Raw genomic sequence first — 19323 nt, forward strand, 5'->3', positions numbered from 1 at the left:
TAACAAATATTTATTTGTTTCACCGAAGAAGTACAAATACATGGCTTTTGACAAATTCAAAAGTACAATAATGTTTATTGATATCTAAATCTTCTCCGGCTTGGCACCTTCTTCATCATTGGTTTTCTCGGCGTCGTAAGCTTCGAAGGGAAGCTTGTAATTCTGATATAGAGGTGACGCTGAATCAACACCCGTCGCAACTTCTAGAGCCTTAATCCATCCATGCTTGAATCCACGATTTTCGCATCGGCAAACTTCGTCAGCTAACTTTTCCTTAGTCTTTTCAATACCAATTTTTCGGCCGTCAAAAAAGCCTTGTTCGTATGCCCTCGTTCTTATTGTTTCTCTTGCAAACATGGTCGCCGTATCACGATCGGCAATGGCATGATCAAGAAGGCGTTGGTTTACTCTTTCCGTCATAATCAGGTTTGTTTAACTTGCTGACTGTGGTTCGGAAGCCTTAGCTTTTTTCAGCTCGTTCTCAGCCTTTTCTGCTCGATGTTCCAAGCTCCGAATGCGGCCGTTTTTCTATTCTATCTCTCTTCACACGGCACGAAGGCGCATGCCGATTTCGTAAGAGGTGTATAGTCCATTTACTGCTCCATGAACGCCCTCCCGAAAAATTTCTTAATCAGGCCGAGCGACCATTGATTGCTGGACTTCGGGTAGAAAAATTTGTCAAGTAAACTCGGCTGCCACATATGGGTCGCGGATAATCGAATCTGCTTCAATCATCGGTTTATTCCCAACAAAAACCAAAAAACTCAACGGGCGTGGTGGCCTGTTGGTCTCGTTTCGCAAACGAGGGGAGCTCTTTCGTTGCTACCTCTCCTTTCTTGGTGACTTCCTTACCCCGCCCCCTCTTGGAGACCTACTTCGACAATAGGGGGAGCGACACCCCTCACACTCCTCCGATGTCTTGTTACCCATTCGTGTAGGTTCACCACCTCCTCAATTCATTTCTAAATCTAGTTCAGCTAGCGTCATGCCCTCTCCTCTACTATTAAAGAATACTCTTCTTGACATACGAATTTCCTCAATTCGACACAATGCTCTTTTCCCTCTCGCACTCTATTGAAATTGAGCAAAATATATTTAACGACAACACAAGACCCACGCGCGCCTAGTTCCCCTCCCCCCCCCCCCGACCTATTAATTACGAATGCAGCATTCCCAAAGCGACTGCTTTAAAGCATCTTGCTGGATAACTACAATGCCCCACTCGATCCTGTGAACTATACATATTCGGCAGTTATGTTCAGTGATCAGCTGGGGTAAGGGCAGATTTATCCATCTATTCGGCCTATTTTCAAAGCATCTCGCCGAATAACTACAATGCCCCACCCGATCCCATGAACTATACATATTCGGTAGATATATTCAGTGATCAGCTGGGGCAAGGGCAGAATTATCAATCTATTCAGCCTATTTTCAAAGCATCTCGCCGAATAACTATAATGCCCTACCCGATCCCATGAACTATACATATTCGGCGATTATGTTCAGTGATCACCTGGGTAAGGGCAGAATTATCAATCTATTCGGCCTAAGGATTTATTATATTCGGCCTATCTCAGTTGAAATGACATTTTTCAACATTTAATGATAACATTCAATAAACTGTGTACATCCACTTTAGACTTGTCATTTTGCCGAATTAAGATGTACAGGTCATGATCTCAGTTGAAATGACATACATTTGTTTTTCAACATTTAATGATAACATTCAATAAACTGTGTACATCCACTTTATACTTGTCATTTTGCCGAATTAAGATGTGCATGTCATCATCTCAATTGAAATGACATACATTTGTTTTTCAACATTTAATGATAACATTCAATAACAAAATGGACATTTTCATTAATAAACTGTTTACATCCACTTTATACATGAAAATGTCCTACATCTGAAATAAACTGCTAACAAAAAACAAAAAGAAAAAAAGAAAATAACGGCTATCTATTACAAAACTGCCAATTAAGGGTCCAGATCCTCTAGATCCGATTCCAACGGTTCAAATTCCAATTGTTCGTAAGGAATCCGCTGATCCAGAGTCACCTTAGCGACCGCCGAAGCCTTCAGCCATCCATGCTTGAAGCCTCGATTTTCAAACTTCAAGGCTTTATTAACATAAAGCTCCTTGGCCTTCAGCATGCCGGCTTCGAAGGCATTAGCCGCGTCTGCCTCAGCACGCTCCTTCGCCTTCTGCTCAAACTCAAGTTCGGCCTTTAACGCTAACACTTCTTCTTGAGCCGACTTTAGAGAGCCGTCCATGAATTTATTCTTTCTTCGGCTACCCTACGGAGCAAATCGACATGTTTAGCTTTCTGTTGAGCAGCCACTGCCCTCACCTACTATTCTTCGGCTTTCGTAGTCACTACAGACAGATTAGTGAGGGCTGCAATGACCTTACCCTTTTCTTCCTCCAGCTGATGCTCAAGGACACCGAATTGATCCACAATGTCATAATGACGATGGCTGATCTCTGTAAGCCTTCCCGCCATCTGGAAAAGCAATCAAATTAGTTTGGATAGGAATACAAATTTAAGCTATTAGAAATTTGAGGTTTTCAACTTACCAAAATGGCCGACTGAGTGGCCAAAGCAATTGAGATTACATCCGGCTCAGCACGAAAAGTCGCTTGGTCCAAAGGCGAAAAAAGGGCCGAAGCTACGCTCAGGGCCACGGCGGGATCTTTAATAGCCGAGCCACTGGTGAGCACCGGCGTATTCTTCATCCTTGGTTGGATAATGAACACCTCGGCCAAATCATCTTCGATGGGCGGTGTATCTACCCTCGACCATTTTTCGATCAGCACTTCTTGCAAATCGATCACAGCATTAGCAGAACGCTTCTACCCTGTGAGATCGGCTTCCAGGACTTTAACTTGATTTTTTTTAGGAATTAACTCGACCAATGGTGTTTCGCAGGCCGTTTCTTCGTGACGCACCTCACGAGTTGGCATTATTTAGCTCCCCTCTGACCCGCCGGCCTGTTTCCTGGCCACCATCTTCTCCGCATTTCGTCACCTGGCAAACTGGGCAAGCGACTCCGACCTTATCTCTTCAGCTTCAGACTCAGCCCTAGGAAGATTCTCTAAGCCGGTGAAGATATCGTCCGCTGGAGTAACTAAATCTACTTGGCCAGAAGTGGAAAGAAGGTCGGCGTATTAGTCTGCGCTGATATTCTCAAATGCCAATTCAATCTCTCTATTAAACTCCTGGTCCCCTGCGTGGCCCTCTGATTGCCTGTCTTCACTAAATTCCCCACCGACATCAAAACCTTCGATGCCAATGTCCCTTAGACTTTTGTAGCTAAGGAATATGAGCGCAGTAAGCTGCCATTCGTGTGTCGGCACAGGAATATTATCTGCTACCAAAAAAGTGGAGTAAGTTGGGTCGTAGCTCAGCAAGACTTGGGCTACACGCCCTTGTCCTTGGAGGTTTGCAAGGCCTTTGTAATTAAGGACAGTCTTCACTTGGTCCAAAACGGCTTCGTCCGCAAACAACATTGCTCGTTTTAAATCGTTGCCTGCAAAAGACAAATGATTAGAATAGTATTTAAGCTGAATAAATCATTTATTTTAAGACATGTTAACAACTCTAGTCGGCAACCGGGTTTGCCCTTTTGCCTGGGAATTGGGTCTTGGCGATCTTCTCCTTCGCCGAATTCCCAATTACCTCGGGCGATGACCATGACATCATCAACCCTTTTGCCAGAGCTGGCAAGCATGGTTACCAAATCATGGTCAACATCCTTGGCTCTTAAAAAGTAACGGCCTTGCCGACCTGTTGATTTCGCCATAACGTAGCAGTGCCGAATAGTTGGGACTCCTAGGTTAAGACCCAGTCGGTGATTCAATTCCACTATGCCCATAATAATACAGTAAAGTTCACGTTTGGCTAGAAGGGAATTAATCCCCAGTAACACAAAACTGTCCTAATAAGAAGATGGAGGGGAAATCGAACTCCACCCTTTGCGATAGCCAAAGAGGAATGGTACTAGTGTCAGCCCTCTCTATGTCCACTACGTTGTGTGGAACGAGTGATAGGTGAACGCCGTCTGGAATGGAAAAATGATGATGGAAGGCTGTAACTCAATCTTCAGAAAGAAAGGCTTTCAAATGCCTCGCCATTCGAGATGAAACGAAAATAGCATATACAAAAAATGAAAGCAAAAATATGCAGGGAAATTGGAATGAGGAATAGAATGAGAAGAGATAAGGGACTTACAGGATAAGGAGGGAGATGAATAATAAGAGAAAAGGTTGCGGAGGTCTGGAAGGAGGTTGATATGAAGGATGCTCAAAGGTTGACAGTAACTTTCCAATTCAAGCATATACGGGCGTAAAAGATGTCAATGGCTTTTCGATTCAAAAGTATACGGAGGTACAGATTTCAAAACGCATTAAATGAATGTCAAATACAAAGAGGCAGGAAGCTGTAATGATTCAAGTAGCGCGCTTACTCTGACGGCTCTGACGAATCAGTACGAAAAGAAGTGCAACCGCCGTATCTACCTTTCAAGAGCTCTTGCTTTGATTGGTCGAGAAACCAAACACGCCGAGTAAATATTTTATTCCGATATTTGAGTGGTAATTGTGGATGCCGAATAATTACGTGCTCAAAAGGTTCCAACAGAGCACCGAGAATGATGGTAAGGCTAACTCGGCGCGATCAAACCTATTGAACAAGAATAAGGCCGAGTAAAATCCAGCCCATGGGCCCAATATGCCGAATAATTTCTGACCTACTTAGGGGTCCCAGATATGATAATGAAATGGTGGGCCCCAAGAGAGCAATATAAAAAGGAGAAGATCAGCCAAAGAGAGGTATGTGAGAATAAACAAAATAACTTGAGAATAGAAGCAAACTAGAGAGAATACTAACTTGTCCGTCGGAGCGCTAATTCCGGCACTCCCGGCCGGCATGTTTATCCCTTTTTCAGATAGTAATCAGAGGATCAAGGACGTCTGATTGGATTCTAGAGTATTTCCAAACCACTTCACCACATTTGCAAATAAATTTTTTTTAAAAAAAAAAAAAAAATTGATTAAAATATGAAAAAGTTAATAAAAAAATTGAAAACTCAACAATATTTTTCAAAAAATGAAACCAAACATAATTTTTGTTGTGGAACAATTTGATTGTGCAAAAAATCAAATTATGGGTTATTCAAAAATTGCCAATATTGAATTACATATTTTTAGATAAAGATTTAATTAAAAAAAAAGATAAACAAATTACCTAAAATAACTATTATTTTAAATATAAGTTTCTTTGAATTGTATAATCTCTTAACCAACCATAAAATGCCACGTTACTTGAATTGTAGAAACTCCTAGGTTGGAGAAAAATCTCTCCTTCAATAAATACCCTTATTCACTAACTAGCATAAATATATATATATAGGATAATGATGCTCTCTAATCCAGATTTTGGATTAAAGGGTGCTATTTGGGTTTTTAGGATCTATTATGAGTTTCATTTTGATAATTTAAAAAGTTTATTTTGTTAGGTATTTCATATATTTCGTTCACAAAAAAATTAAGTCGATCTAATAATTGTAACTTGTTCAATTTATTATATTTGTGACTAAAAAAATGTATGATTTGTTTAAAAAGAATAAAATTATTGTCTATTTTTTTAATAAACTAAAAAAAATAAAAAAACTTTTTTTAAAAAATTCTTAAACCAAACAGAGTGACGGCATCTATCCATAAAATATGACAACTCGTTACATTCCAAAGCAAGAAATTTAATTATTAAAATTCATTAGTTAATTTCTATAAATAAATAAATAAATAAATTATTAGTAGGTATAATCTTAGTCAACAGTTAATCAATTGCCTCTATCGGAGATTCTGCCACAAACAGATACATACACATAATACAGTAAACTATTTAGGATATATTCTAAATACACTTTTTAAAATTTACTTAAAATATAAATTATTATTTATAATTTAAATCATTATTAAATTTTTTTATTTCATAGAATTAAGTAAAAAAAATTCATAATTATTTTTCTATATAATAATAAAATTACTTAAATTATTAATTGAAATATATTTATAATATCATTAAAAATTATTAATTAACTTAATAATTTATTAATAAAAAGAATAATTTATTATGAAATTAGAAATTTCAAAAGTCAAATGTAATTTTTAAAATCATAATAAATAATTTATATTTTAATTAAACATAAAGTCAAGTTTTTTGGCTAAAATAGTTACAAAAAACAAAATAAGTTATTTGAGTCACAAAAAATAAAATATCAAATCCAATCTATAATCATTACAATCCTCTCTCATAAAAAAAATCAAAAAAATTAAAAAATCAAAAAAAATTTCGCCAAATCAAACTAAAATAACCTAGACTAAAATGGTTAAAAAACTAAAAAGCCTAACTCACTTTCCAAACGGAAGCTAATTTACTCAAAAGTGTTCATTACTCAAATGCCAAGAACGAGGGCACCTTTTTCCCACTTCCTTCAACAGACACTCTCTCTCTCTCGTGTTGTGTCTCCCTCAATAAATACCCTTATTCACAACCATCAAAATACACAACCAAAACATATTATATAGAGTGACATTTATATGTAATCTGCATAATTGTCTTCTGATTTTGCTGAATCTATTCTATACTATACACCGCCATGACTGCTGCCGGGGATGGCACACACGTCCTGGTGTTTCCTTATCCTGCGCAGGGGCACATGATACCACTTCTTGACCTAACCCATCTACTAGCCTCTCGTGGCCTAAACATCACCATACTCGTCACCCCCAAAAACCTCTCTCTCCTCGCCCCACTTCTTTCCAAACACCCAACCATCAAAACTCTTGTCTTGCCTTTCCCTGCGCACCCTTCCATTCCTTCAGGCGTAGAGAACGTCAAAGACATGCCCCCAAATGGCTTTCGTGCTATGATGCGCGCCATGGGTGAACTCTACAATCCTCTCCTAAATTGGTTCCAGAACCACCCTTCGCCGCCTGTGGCCATCATCTCCGACATGTTCTTGGGGTGGACCCACCGCCTCGCTTGCCAGTTCAGCATCCGCCGCCTCGTGTTCTCCCCTTCCGGTGCTATGGCCTTGTCAGTTATTTATTCCCTGTGGTCTGACCTACCCAAGAGAGATGATCCCAACAATGACAACGCTCTCATCTCCTTTCCCAAAATACCTAATTCCCCGATTTACCCTTGGTGCCAGCTGTCTCCCTTGTATCGTAGTTACGTGGAAGGTGACCCAGTTTCGGAATTCATGAAAGATGGGTTTGAGTCTAACATGGCGAGTTGGGGACTCGTGGTTAACTCGTTTAGTGAGTTGGAACGGGTTTATCTGGACCATCTAATTGAGGTATTGGGCCATGATCGGGTATGGGCTGTTGGGCCACTGCTTCCTCCTGTCGATGATCGATCTGGCCCAATTGAGAGAGGTGGGTCCAGCTCTGTATTGCAAAGTGATGTGCTGTCTTGGCTTGACACGTGTGAAGATCGGACAGTGGTGTACGCTTGCTTTGGGAGTCAAGCAGTGTTGACAAACAGGCAAATGGAGGAGTTAGCACTGGGGTTGGAGAAAAGTGGAGTCAGGTTTATATGGTGCGTCAAGGAGCCCACAAATGAACACGTGGAGGGACAGTACGGTGTGATTCCATCTGGATTTAAAGATCATATGGCGAAGAGAGGATTTGTCGTAACAGGATGGGCTCCGCAAGTGTTGATACTGAATCACCGTGCTGTTGGCTCGTTCTTGACTCACTGTGGGTGGAACTCGGTAATTGAAGGAATTTTTGCAGGGGTACCAATGCTAGCTTGGCCAATGGGGGCAGACCAGTTTACAAATGCCACATTGTTGGTGGATGAACTTAGGGTGGCTACTAGAGTTTGTGAAGGTGCTGAAGCCATTCCAAACTCGGATGAGTTGGCTCGGTCGTTGGCAGAAGCGGTGGGTGAGAACCGAGTCGAAATGAGTCGAGCGAAGGAGTTGCGTGAAGCAGCATTGAAGGCTATTAAAGAAGAAGGTGGAACTTCATCCATGGATTTGGATGATTCGATCAGTCGTATTTCAGAAGGCTACTAATGAGAAATGTTTTTGGGTTCATCTACCTGTTGCTTTCATATGATCTTTTATTGTTTGTTGCGTAAAAAGAGACGTCACACAAGTCATGTTACCTTTGTATAAAGCTTTCATGTCATTTGGATACTTTTTTCCATATACACTTTTTCTTTTCTTTTCTTTTCTTTTAATAATACAAATTTAGAAACTGTATTAAAAAAATGGTATTTTGAAATGATCTAAATAAATTTACTTTTTAACTTTTTATGAAATATGAATATTGGGTATGAATTGAGTTTGAAGTGATGTGGTAGAGAGGTGATGTGACTCAAATAAGATGATGTAACTTAAATAGGATTGTGACTTTTTGACTTTTGTAGAGTACCCCAAATAAAGCCTGATATGGAGTTCATATTCATTTTACATATAAATCTTATAATACACACTTTCAATCTGCATGTAAATATCACAATACACAATTTTAATTTTTACCATGCACTCAATTCTTGACATAAATCTAGAATTGTAAGTTTAATCCCAGACTTACTGTTTCTGATATAGCATACGGAGTTATGAAATTTTATGATATTATTGTCAATTTATTGTATAATTAATTCATTTTCAAATTTGAAGAAAAGCATCTCTTAACTATAGTACTACACTTTTTGTAGTGCAATTTGGGGTGTTTTGAAATATAGAATAAAATTAAAAATGATATCGTATGGTATCTTCACTCAAATCTAAATAAAAACACAAAAATAACATTGTTTTAACCTGAAATTTCCACATTTCGTTCAAATATATATATATATATATATATATATATATATATATATATATATATATATATATATTTTAACTTGACCTATTATCATTTAAAGCACTAAAGGCCCAAAAAAGTTAATGAATAGCCCAATGATTCTTCGAAATTGGTTCAAATATTGCTTGATAGTCCGATGACTCTCCAAAGTTGCCTCAAATGACCTTAAAACCTTGGAGTAAAGGGAATAACATTTTTGCAGGTGGACTACACTGCACTTTGTTCACTGTGAGCCCGCTCCAAGTTTAATTGATAATCTAAACCATTTTCTTGTAAAGTGCGTCGAGTAAATTATTCATACAAAAAATAAAGTTAATTGAATATCGGTACACGATCATATCACACTTTTCAATAGCATGTATCATTTCAAGAATTCATCGTTCATTTTTCAGAGGAAAATGAATCCAATCGTGAGTCTATTGATGCTTTGTTAAATTTATTTTTGACTCACATGGCACGAGGCACTAAAATCTGTTAAATTTTTGTTACTTTTCTGTTTTTTGTTTTTTTTTCCCTTTCCATCTTTTTTTTTTTTTGAAATCCAAAATGCAAATAGGGTAATTTTGGTTCACAAAGTCTATGGCACCCATAAAATTATCATGAATTTCATATCAATAGTGTATATTGAAAGTTACTGTTATGGGCCACAATTTAAGTGAATCTTGACCATTGGTATGAAATTTTAGAGAGTTTTTTGCCCTTTTTTTTTCTTCTTCTTCTTAGAATCGTAGCATTACTAATTTTGGTTTACTTGACTCACATGACACAAGATACTAAATCACTAAATTGAATCGTAATAGAAAAAAACCCTATTGGTGATGGTGTTGAGTGCAAGTAAACCAAAATCAGCAATGCTACGATTCTATTACCTGATAGCTCTTTTTTGGTGAAACCATACATGGATCCTATATGCATCCCAAAACCATTTCTTGTTCAAGAAATATCCTCCCACATCAACCACATTGGATCCCATCAATATTATATTCAGAAAGACAAAATAAATAAATAAATAAAATTTAAAACATACGGATTAAATTTATTTTGAGTATGATTTAAATTATATAAAGTTTAAATCTTTATAAAGGGGTCATCAATGGGAGAGACTGGGCTTATTTAAAAAAATTAAAATCACATTCCATCCGTAAGTCCAAATCTTACAGGCTTGTTTGACCATTTGATTGTTTCATTTTTTCTTTTTTTAATATGGGAGATTTGGTCAAAACTCGTAATAAAACTTTAATATATTAAGAACAAATACAAAAAAAAAAAAAAAAAAATTCTTGAAAAATCCAACACATATCATTATTATCAAAATATTAAACTTTAAAATAATAAAACTTTTGATGTAGATGTCGGTTTTTAATAAAATTAGTATTTTTAGAATTTTTTTATCAAAATCTATCAAATAAGATCCATGTTGATTATGAAATTTTTCACCAAAAAAAAAATTATTACTATCGAAATTGATGTAAATAGTAACAGTAACATGCTATTTTGTTTGACAGCAACATATTACTTTGTCTCACAATAAGATGTTACTCTGTTTGACAGTTACTCTATTTGATAGTAACATGTTATTCTTTTGGCAGTAACATGTTACATCTGGAAATATTGTCCAAAAAAAAAGGAAGATATTTTACTTTGTCTTTTTTTCAATTATGTGTTTTCTCCTTAGGGGGTTTATCAAGTAAAATAAATTAGGCTATCATTTTCACCAAATAAGGGTTCAATAGAGGAGTTTTGGCTAAATTTTCCTTTTAATAATTCATATGGTCAAATAAGTAATACTATTAAAATAATCAAATTAAAGCATAAATTTACCAAATTAACAAATTATGACAATGTTGTATGTCAAGAGTTAAGGGGATATCACCTGTCACTGTCAAATTCAATTTTAACAAATTATGTTTTGTGTACTTTCCTTTTTTTAAAAAAAAAAATGGAACAGTATTGATTTTAATAGATTACAATTGAATTTAACAGTATTATATTTTGGATAATATTAATTTTTTTGGACGGAAGAGTTTGAGTCTGGCTTATGGAATGGTCGAGATGGATTGGATTCATGGGCGGATTTAGATTTTTAACTTTTGTTTAAAATTCTAAATCATATTCTATGGGATGGGACGGGCTGTAGTAAAATTATTAATATATATATATATATATATATAAACATTAATCAATGGTTAATTAGCACTGCGCGAGCATCTACCAAATTAAAACTCATGCACTAAAATGATAATATAAAATGTACACAAGAAAGAGTATCTGGTTCTCCACTTACTCCAATCCAACCAACCCCCTCCAACACTGTTTCAACATATACCCCAGTTCCGCTATCATCAACACGAAATATATTTACAGAATCAAACATAGATATGAAACACCTGATAAGTTTCACACTTTTTATCTCATAATTTATATCCCATTATTTGAAAATATTTGTGCATTTAGATTTCCTATATCTACCCCTCTTCAGACGTCAAAATACACAAAACACATTGTATATTTACTCTTTAGATTGTGATATTGCTGACTCTATGACGACCACCGGAGATAGCACATATGTGTTCCCTTACCCTGCGCAGGGGCACATCATGCCACTTCTGGACCTAACCCAAAAACCTCTCTCCTCACCCCCACTTCTCTCCAAACACCCTTCCATCCACACTCTCGTCTTGCCTTTCCCTGCGCACCCTTCCCTTCCCTCTGGCGTAGAGAATGCCAAAGACATGCCTTTTGTTGGTGAGCAAGCAAGAGATTGGGAATGAGCGAGTAGGGAAGCTACGTAGGGCAGCATTAGATGCCATAAAAGAAGACGGAAGTTCACGTAAGGACTTCGATAAGTTGGCCACGCATATTTCACAAGGGGCTACATAACTATAGGAGGAAATGAAAAATTATATATATATATATATATATATGTATATTTTCTCTTTGATTGATGGACGATAAAAATGAAAGAGAGAAAGAAGGTATGGTCATTCAGACATAGGAAAGCCTCGGAAATGAAATGTTTGTGATAGGAATATGGAGTTTTTATAATTTATTTATAACAAATAAATTAAGGAAATGAGGATTTTACAATGAATAATGTTAGAAATTTCAAATATTTTATTAATATTTCTATCAAAAGTCTTACATGGGTATGGGACCCACATGAAACCTACATGGTGTGGGTCCCACACCCATATAAGATATTTGGTAGAAATGTTGGTAAAACATTTGGGATCTCTAACATTTTTCTTTTACAATACACATCCCATATCATATACATTTTGGGTTACGCTATTTTTTTTTCTTTAGTTATGAATAATATTCTTCTTTAGTTATAAAATTATTTTGAGATATTTGGTTATGTCTCATATACTGTTTGGTTATGATTTTTTTTTTTTAAAGATTATGATTCAAAAAATATAAAATTATACTATTTTTTTCTTTAATTATAAGCTACATATGGTACAGATCCTTTAAGAGATGCGTAAATAAAGTATGAATAATTGACAAACCCTTTTAGTGGGTAAACAACTATCATGAACATTAGTATATGTGGGGACATAATTTTTGAATGACAACACGTGGCCTTCACGAGAGGTCGGGCATGGAGAATCCCAAAAGACACGTCGAACAAAAGAAACCTGCACCAAAGAACATCGGGATGTTCAGGGAAAGGAACTCTGTTTCGACACGACCAATGGAGGGAGATCCAAAAGAACTCACAATGACACTAGAAGTAGTGCACCAAAGAGGCTGAAATCCGGAGATAGCCGAGCTCCTAAACGAATCAAGGAGGATCTGAGGGATTACCTCTAGAGAAAGCGACAAGACGTTGAGGTCACCTCTCCGGTTAAGCCGAGAACGCCGTTTTCGATAGAATTTGACAAATTTGAAGCCCTAAAGAGGTTTCACATGCCGAGATTCCAGATATACGACGGCAAGTCAGACCCTAATTTTCACGTCGGCTTGTACATGAACTCGATGGCATTATACACCGGGAATGAGCCGTTGCTCTGCAAGGTGTTCCCCTCGTCCTTCGGGGAAATTTCATCGGACTGGTTTCACAAGTTGTCGAAAGGAACTGTGAAAACCTATGAGGGCCTGGCCGAGATGTTTGTGGTCAGGTTTGTGACAAACAAACTACAGCCATTAATGGTGGACTCCCTGATGGCCCTGAGAATCAGTGAGGATGAAAGCCATAGGGTTTATGCCAAGAGGTATTACGAGGTGTTCAACCGAATACCAGCATACAACCAAGAGGTGGCGGTCATGTCTTTCAAGAACGGCCTGAAAGATGATTGTCCGCTTCGAAAGACATTAGCCAAGACATTGCCAAAAAGTATGGAGGAACTCATGGCCAGAATTGAGAAATATGCTAGAACCGAGGAAGACACGCCGGAGATGAAGGCGACAAAACAAGAGAAAGGAAACGGCTCACCGAAGCAAGGCCGAGGTAACAATGGATCCAACAAACAAGAGACTATGGTCATGTTTAACACTTGTTGAAATTTAAGAAAAATTTACGAGTTGAAGTTAAACCGAGGTCATGTTTAACACTTGTTGAAATTTTAAAGAAAAAATTACAAGTTAAAGTTAAACCGAGGTTATGTTTAACACATGTTGAAATTTAAGAAAAATTTACAAGTTGAAGTTAAATTGAGGTCATGTTTAATACTTGTTGAAATTTAAGAAAAATTTACAAGTTGAAGTTAAACTGAGATCATGTTTAACACTTGTTGAAATTTTTAAGAAAAATTTACAAGTTAAAGTTAAACTAAGGTCATCAAGTTAAAGTTAAACTGAGGTCATGTTTAACACTTGTTGAAATTTAAGAAAAATTTACAAGTTAAAGTTAAACTGAGGTCATGTTTAACACTTGTTGAAATTTTATGAAAAATTTACAAGTTGAAGTGAATCCAAGGTTATGTTAAAAGAAGATTGGTTTAAACACTTGTTGAAATTTTTAAGAAAAATTTACAAGTTAAGCCAAGGTTGTATTGAAAATAAGTACCTATGTACTTGCCGAAATAAACCGATAGTGGTTTAACCGAGGTATTCCACCCCGAGGAGGTTGCACAATTAAGGTGTACATTGAAGACATACAAATTATTCTCAGTATAGAATCAGGCAAGAGTAAAAAGAAGGCAAACATTCAAAGCACTTGAAAGGGAAAAAAGTTGTATATGCATTCAGATAAGGAAAGAAGGTACCTCGGCCTGACATTGAAGAATGATTGTTCAGATTACAAAAATGACACGTCGGCCAAATTAAAGCTTACATTGTTTCAAAAAGTAAAAAAAAAAAGTACAAGGTACAAAGAAAAACACAGACTGATAAAGGAGTAAATAGTGACTCACCGAAGAAAAATGAAGCCGATGTTGAGTACACCGGAGTCAGATGATGACAGCAAACGGAAAGGATTAGCAAAAACCTCGCCGGAGGAGGTGAACGGCGGTGATTGCAGAGAGCTTTAGAGCTTGAAGCAATAGGAGGATTAGAGAAAGTTAGAGAGAGAAAGCTTGCACGAAGACGAAGATGCAAAAGTGAAAAGACGGAGAGAGATGAGTGATTTTGATCAAACACACGAAATGGCGAAAAAAACGCATTTAGTGTGCCTAGGACGATGTGTTTGTCAGACGACGCACGCAAGTGCGATGCGACTTAATGACGCGTGTCAGGCACGACTCAGTAGAGGAAAGACACGTGGCAAAAACGGTTGAGTTACAGTGCGTGACAGCTCATACGCATGATGAAACTCTTGGAGTTCTTAATTTAATGGAGCAGGACCTCGGCTAGGAGGACGATCTCGTTTGTGAAACTTGAACAAAACTTGGTTTTTTGGTTCTAAGGCATTGATGAAAACAGACTAAGTCTTGGTCATATTTGAGCCGACGAATGATGACCTCGTAGTGAAGGATAAGGCGAACTTAGTCGATGTGCTAAATGAAAGGAATGATATAGGTTCCATCACCTCAGGATGCCGAGGTAATAGAACTTAGGAGGCAGTTGTGGAGACATAATTTTTGAATGACAATACGTGGCCGAGGTGACACCGAAGTGTCAGCCGAGGTGTCACGTGTCTTGGTCATGACACCGAGATGATCTCGGCTAGGCCGAGGTTATCTGCGAAGAAACCGGAATCCGGGATAAGCGGATAAGGGACAAGAGTCCTAGAATGGGAAAGAACTTCAGTTTGGATAAAGATAAGACTCTTAGAGAGTTGATCCCAATCCTACTGGGAGTCTAAGATTAGCAGTAATCCTAAGTCCATTGAAGCTAGGCTTCTATTGGGATTAGGTAAGTGATGGCTATAAAAGAGAGGCACCCCATAGGTCTAAGGTATGCTTTTTATGCTCTGAATAGTGAGTTAAGCACTTTTGCTATCTTTGAGAGATAACTGACTTGATCGTCGAAATGCCCCCGGGTGGACGAACCACCGCCGAAATCTTTTCTTTTTGTGACAAGTCGTTCGAGCTTAATCTATTCTGCCAGTGATCTCCAGCTGAGTGCTTGATTGCCAGTGTGGTCGGAAATTGACACACACAATTTAGCACCGTCTATAGGAAAGAAAGGAGAATAGATGGCCAACGACGGACAAAAACAGAAGGTTGGGGACGACACCCCTACTGAGAGTGGAAAACATATTGACCTTGACGTCAAAGAAGACAATTGCAACGAAAAGACTCGTGATAAGAATCACGGAGGAAAGGACGTCGGCCAGGAGGGCGGCGTACCGAAGAAATCAGACCAGGAGCGGGAATTATAGCGAGGACGACCTCCAGGTATGGAAAGATAGATGCATGCGGAGGGACGATGAGATGAAGGGAATGGCAGACAAATTGGCGAACCTGCAAACGATCGTCAATTTCCTGATACAGAACAACGTCATGCAGCCACTGTTCCCGCTACAAGATACGCCGTTTCCAGCGGCCAAGAAAGGTGCCCAGAAAAGGGGCAAAAAACGGTTCCTGCAGTCCCTCAGCATGGCGGGACCAAGGGACATTCTCACCGGCATTCGCGGGAGGTCGGGCATGGAGAATCCCAGAAGACACGATCTCGACCTAGATGATTAGGTTCGAGAAGAGAAGAGCTCAGCCTAAAGTGAGCAGATCCCAGATTCTAGAAGACAAGATCTCGGCCTAGATGATTAAGTCTGAGAAGAGAAAAGCTTAGCCTAAGTTAAAGATTTTTTATATAAGGTCCACAAAGGAGTCGGTGGAAGCCATGCAGAGGGCTGGAGAATAATGCTTGGGAGTTGGAATTTTCAAGCCAAGATCGGTTTAACACTTGTTGAAATTTTAAGAAAAATTTACAAGTTGAAATTAAACTGAGGTCGTGTTTAACACTTGTTGAAATTTAAGAAAAATTTACAAGTTGAAGTTAAACTGAGGTCGTGTTTAAGAAAAATTTACAAGTTGAAATTAAACTGAGGTCATGTTTAACACTTGTTGAAATTTAAGAAAAATTTACAAGTTGAAGTTAAACTGAGGTCATGTTTAACACTTGTTGAAATTTTAAAAAAAATTACAAGTTAAAGTTAAACCGAGGTCATGTTTAACACTTGTTGAAATTTTAAGAAAAATTTACAGGCTGAAGTTAAACCGGGGTCATGATTAAAGGAAGGAATGATATAGGTTCCATCACCTTAGGATGCCAAGGTAATAAAACCTAGGGGACAATTGTAGGGACATAATTTTTGAATGACAACACATGGCCGAGGTGTCACCGAAGTGCCAGCCAAGGTGCCACGTGTCCTGGTCATGGCGCCGAGATGATCTCGGCTAGGCCGAGGTTATCTGCGACGAAACCGGAATCTGGGATAAGCGGATGAGGGACAAGAGTCCTAGAATGAGAGAGGACTTCAGTTTGGATAAAGATAAGACTCTTAGAGAGTTTATCCCAATCCTACTGGGAGTCCAAGATTAGCAGTAATCCTAAGTCCATTGAAGCTAGGCTTCTATTGGGACTAGGTTTATGTTGGCTATAAAAGAGAGGCATCCTCATGGGTCTAAGATATGCTTTTATGATCTGAATAGTGAGTTAAGCACTTTTGTTATCTTTGAGAGATAACTGACTTGATCGTCAGAGTGCCCCCGGGTGGACGAACCACCGCCAGAATCTCTTCTTTTTGTGACAGGTCGTTCGGGCTTAATCTATTCTGTCAATGTTCTCCAGCTGAGTGCTTGATTGGCAGTGTGGTCGGAAATTGACACACACAATATACATGAAGACATAAACATTGAATATCTGTGGATTTTCTACCAAAACTATTGGAGCAGCAAGGGAGCTTGTAACTACTTCAACGAGGATTTTCTACTTTTAAGAAATAAGTAAGACATTTGGTTTTGATTCCAAAGGTTTATGCCCTTGACAAGCTATCTCAATATACCCAAAACTTGGTAATTTTAGTTTAAAAATTGCATTAATTATATTTTTTTTTCTTTCTTTCGGTGGGATGGGGTGATTGTACTTTGAAAATTAATATTTATCATTTATTTCACATTCTCCATAAATTCATATAACAAAAGAATCTCTTAAAATACAATTCCAAATGCACGTGGCTTATCAAATTACAAAACTTTCATAAAATTTACAACTAAACAAGTTCTTAAAGAAAAAATTTCCACTGATTTTCCCTTCACTTTTTTGTACCACTAATTAATGACCAATGTTATGTTGTCATTGCTTTGACCATTAAAAATTAGTATTTGATGTGTTGTGAGATACTACATTCTCATCTAAGACCATCTCCAACGGTGAATCAAATTCATCATCAGATTTGAATTTGGTGAAAAAATATCAATTTTATGGCTCCAACGGTTTCACCAAATGGATATTGACTTGAGAATGTACCAAAAGTTTCACCAAAATGAGAAGCGGAGCAAATTTCACCAAAACACTGTGCGTTTACGTTTGGGCTCACCGGACAACCGGCCGGATGTCCGGCCGAATGTCCCACCAATTGTCCCACAGGACGTCCTACCAGTCGTCCCTTGCATACAAAACTCTCATTCTATCGGTCCAACCCATTTCTTACACTGATACATATAAAGTGGGTTTCTTGTAAAATGGTAGCTTTGGCACACAGCTTTGGAGAAACCCATTTCTCTCTCTACAAATAGAGACTACTTCCACCTCTAGTTTAGAGGCAACAACCATCCCTGTTTGCTTGCTAAGTTTAGTTGAAAGTGGTGGTTCTGCTTTTAAAGAAGGATTAAGCTAGAGAGAAACGTGAAAAAGTTGGGGCTTTTTTTGGAGGAATGTGGTTGAAAAAAGATGTGGGGTTTGCGCCAAAATGAAGGTTTTGTGGGTTTTGATCACTGGGGTTTTAAAGAAAGAGAGTGAAAAATGATGCTTTTAAAGAAGGATTAAGCCAACCCATTTCTTACACTGATACATATAAAGTGAGTCTCTAGTAATGGTAGCTCTTGGAAACAGTTTTTAGAGAAACCCATTTCATCATTTCATCTCCTGGGAAATAATGATGGTCACGGAGGGAGAGAGAGAGAGACGAGTAAAACTGGGTATCTGCTAAAGAGCGATCTACAACGTGATGGTTGCAGTGGCCTGTAGAAAGAAGAGGGAAAAAAGAAATTGGAAACAAAATTGGAAACAGAAATGGAGGGGAAAAAAAAATCAGTGGCGTAACCGGTCGACCGGCCAGACGTCCCCAGGCATTTGATGCAAGCTGTTGGAGCAACTCGTATCAAATTGAAGAAAGAGCCTTTTTTTTTTTGTATCAAATTTGATGAAAAAAATAGTTCAACGTTAGAGATGCTCTAATATCTAAGAGTTATGGTGCACAACATAAAATACTAAATATATAAATGATAAAGTAAATGGTAAACTTAGATATGAGAGTACCATATCATATAATAAATAAATGAGTTAATTATGCTAAAACTAACTATGAACAAGTGTTAATTTATCCTCTCATTTATGAAATTATACATACTGGTTTTATTTTAACTATAAAAATTTTGGGTAAATTACAAATACACCTCCGAGGTTTGCTTAAAATATAAATTGTCTCCTGTGGTTTGAAAAATTACAAATACCTCACTGTCAAAATTTTTTATTGAACAGAATTAATTGAAAAAATGAAATTTCTAACTATTCAACTATATAATAATAAAATTATCTGAATTATTAATTGAAATGAAATTTTAACATTATTAAAAATTGTTAATTAACTTGATGATTTGTTAATAAAATGACCTATTTGTTATGAAATTAGAAACCTGAGAGGGCATAATGTAATTTTTAGAACCACATGGGGTAATTTGCAATTTAAGTAAACTTCAGGAGATATGTTTATAATTTACCCAAAAAATTTTATTACTTTCATTTTTACCAGACCACCTTCAAAATGGGGCATTTGTTGATTTTTATAGTTAACGGCATTATTATTATTTTCAGTTCTGATTGGTAGCTCAAAAAT

At 37.4% G+C, this 19323-nt stretch overlaps 1 protein-coding gene across 1 annotated transcript; it reads left to right on the forward strand.

Annotated features, from left to right (window-relative positions):
• The first annotated feature begins 6515 nt into the window (after window positions 1-6515).
• LOC114315462 (UDP-glycosyltransferase 89B2) lies at window positions 6516-8337 on the forward strand. Its single transcript, XM_028262073.2, has one exon. The coding sequence runs from the start codon at window positions 6665-6667 to the stop codon at window positions 8087-8089; it is 1425 nt and encodes a 474-aa protein (XP_028117874.2). The 5' UTR covers window positions 6516-6664; the 3' UTR covers window positions 8090-8337.
• Window positions 8338-19323: the final 10986 nt, after the last annotated feature.

Source organism: Camellia sinensis, chromosome 15 (genome assembly GCF_055761805.1).
Source record: "Camellia sinensis isolate YWXY chromosome 15, ASM5576180v1, whole genome shotgun sequence".
Taxonomy (NCBI): Eukaryota; Viridiplantae; Streptophyta; class Magnoliopsida; order Ericales; family Theaceae; genus Camellia; species Camellia sinensis.

Excerpts from the sequence above, each read along its gene's own strand:
- LOC114315462 (XM_028262073.2), top strand. The coding sequence starts at position 6,665 with ATGACTGCTGCCGGGGATGGCACACACGTCCTGGTGTTTCCTTATCCT.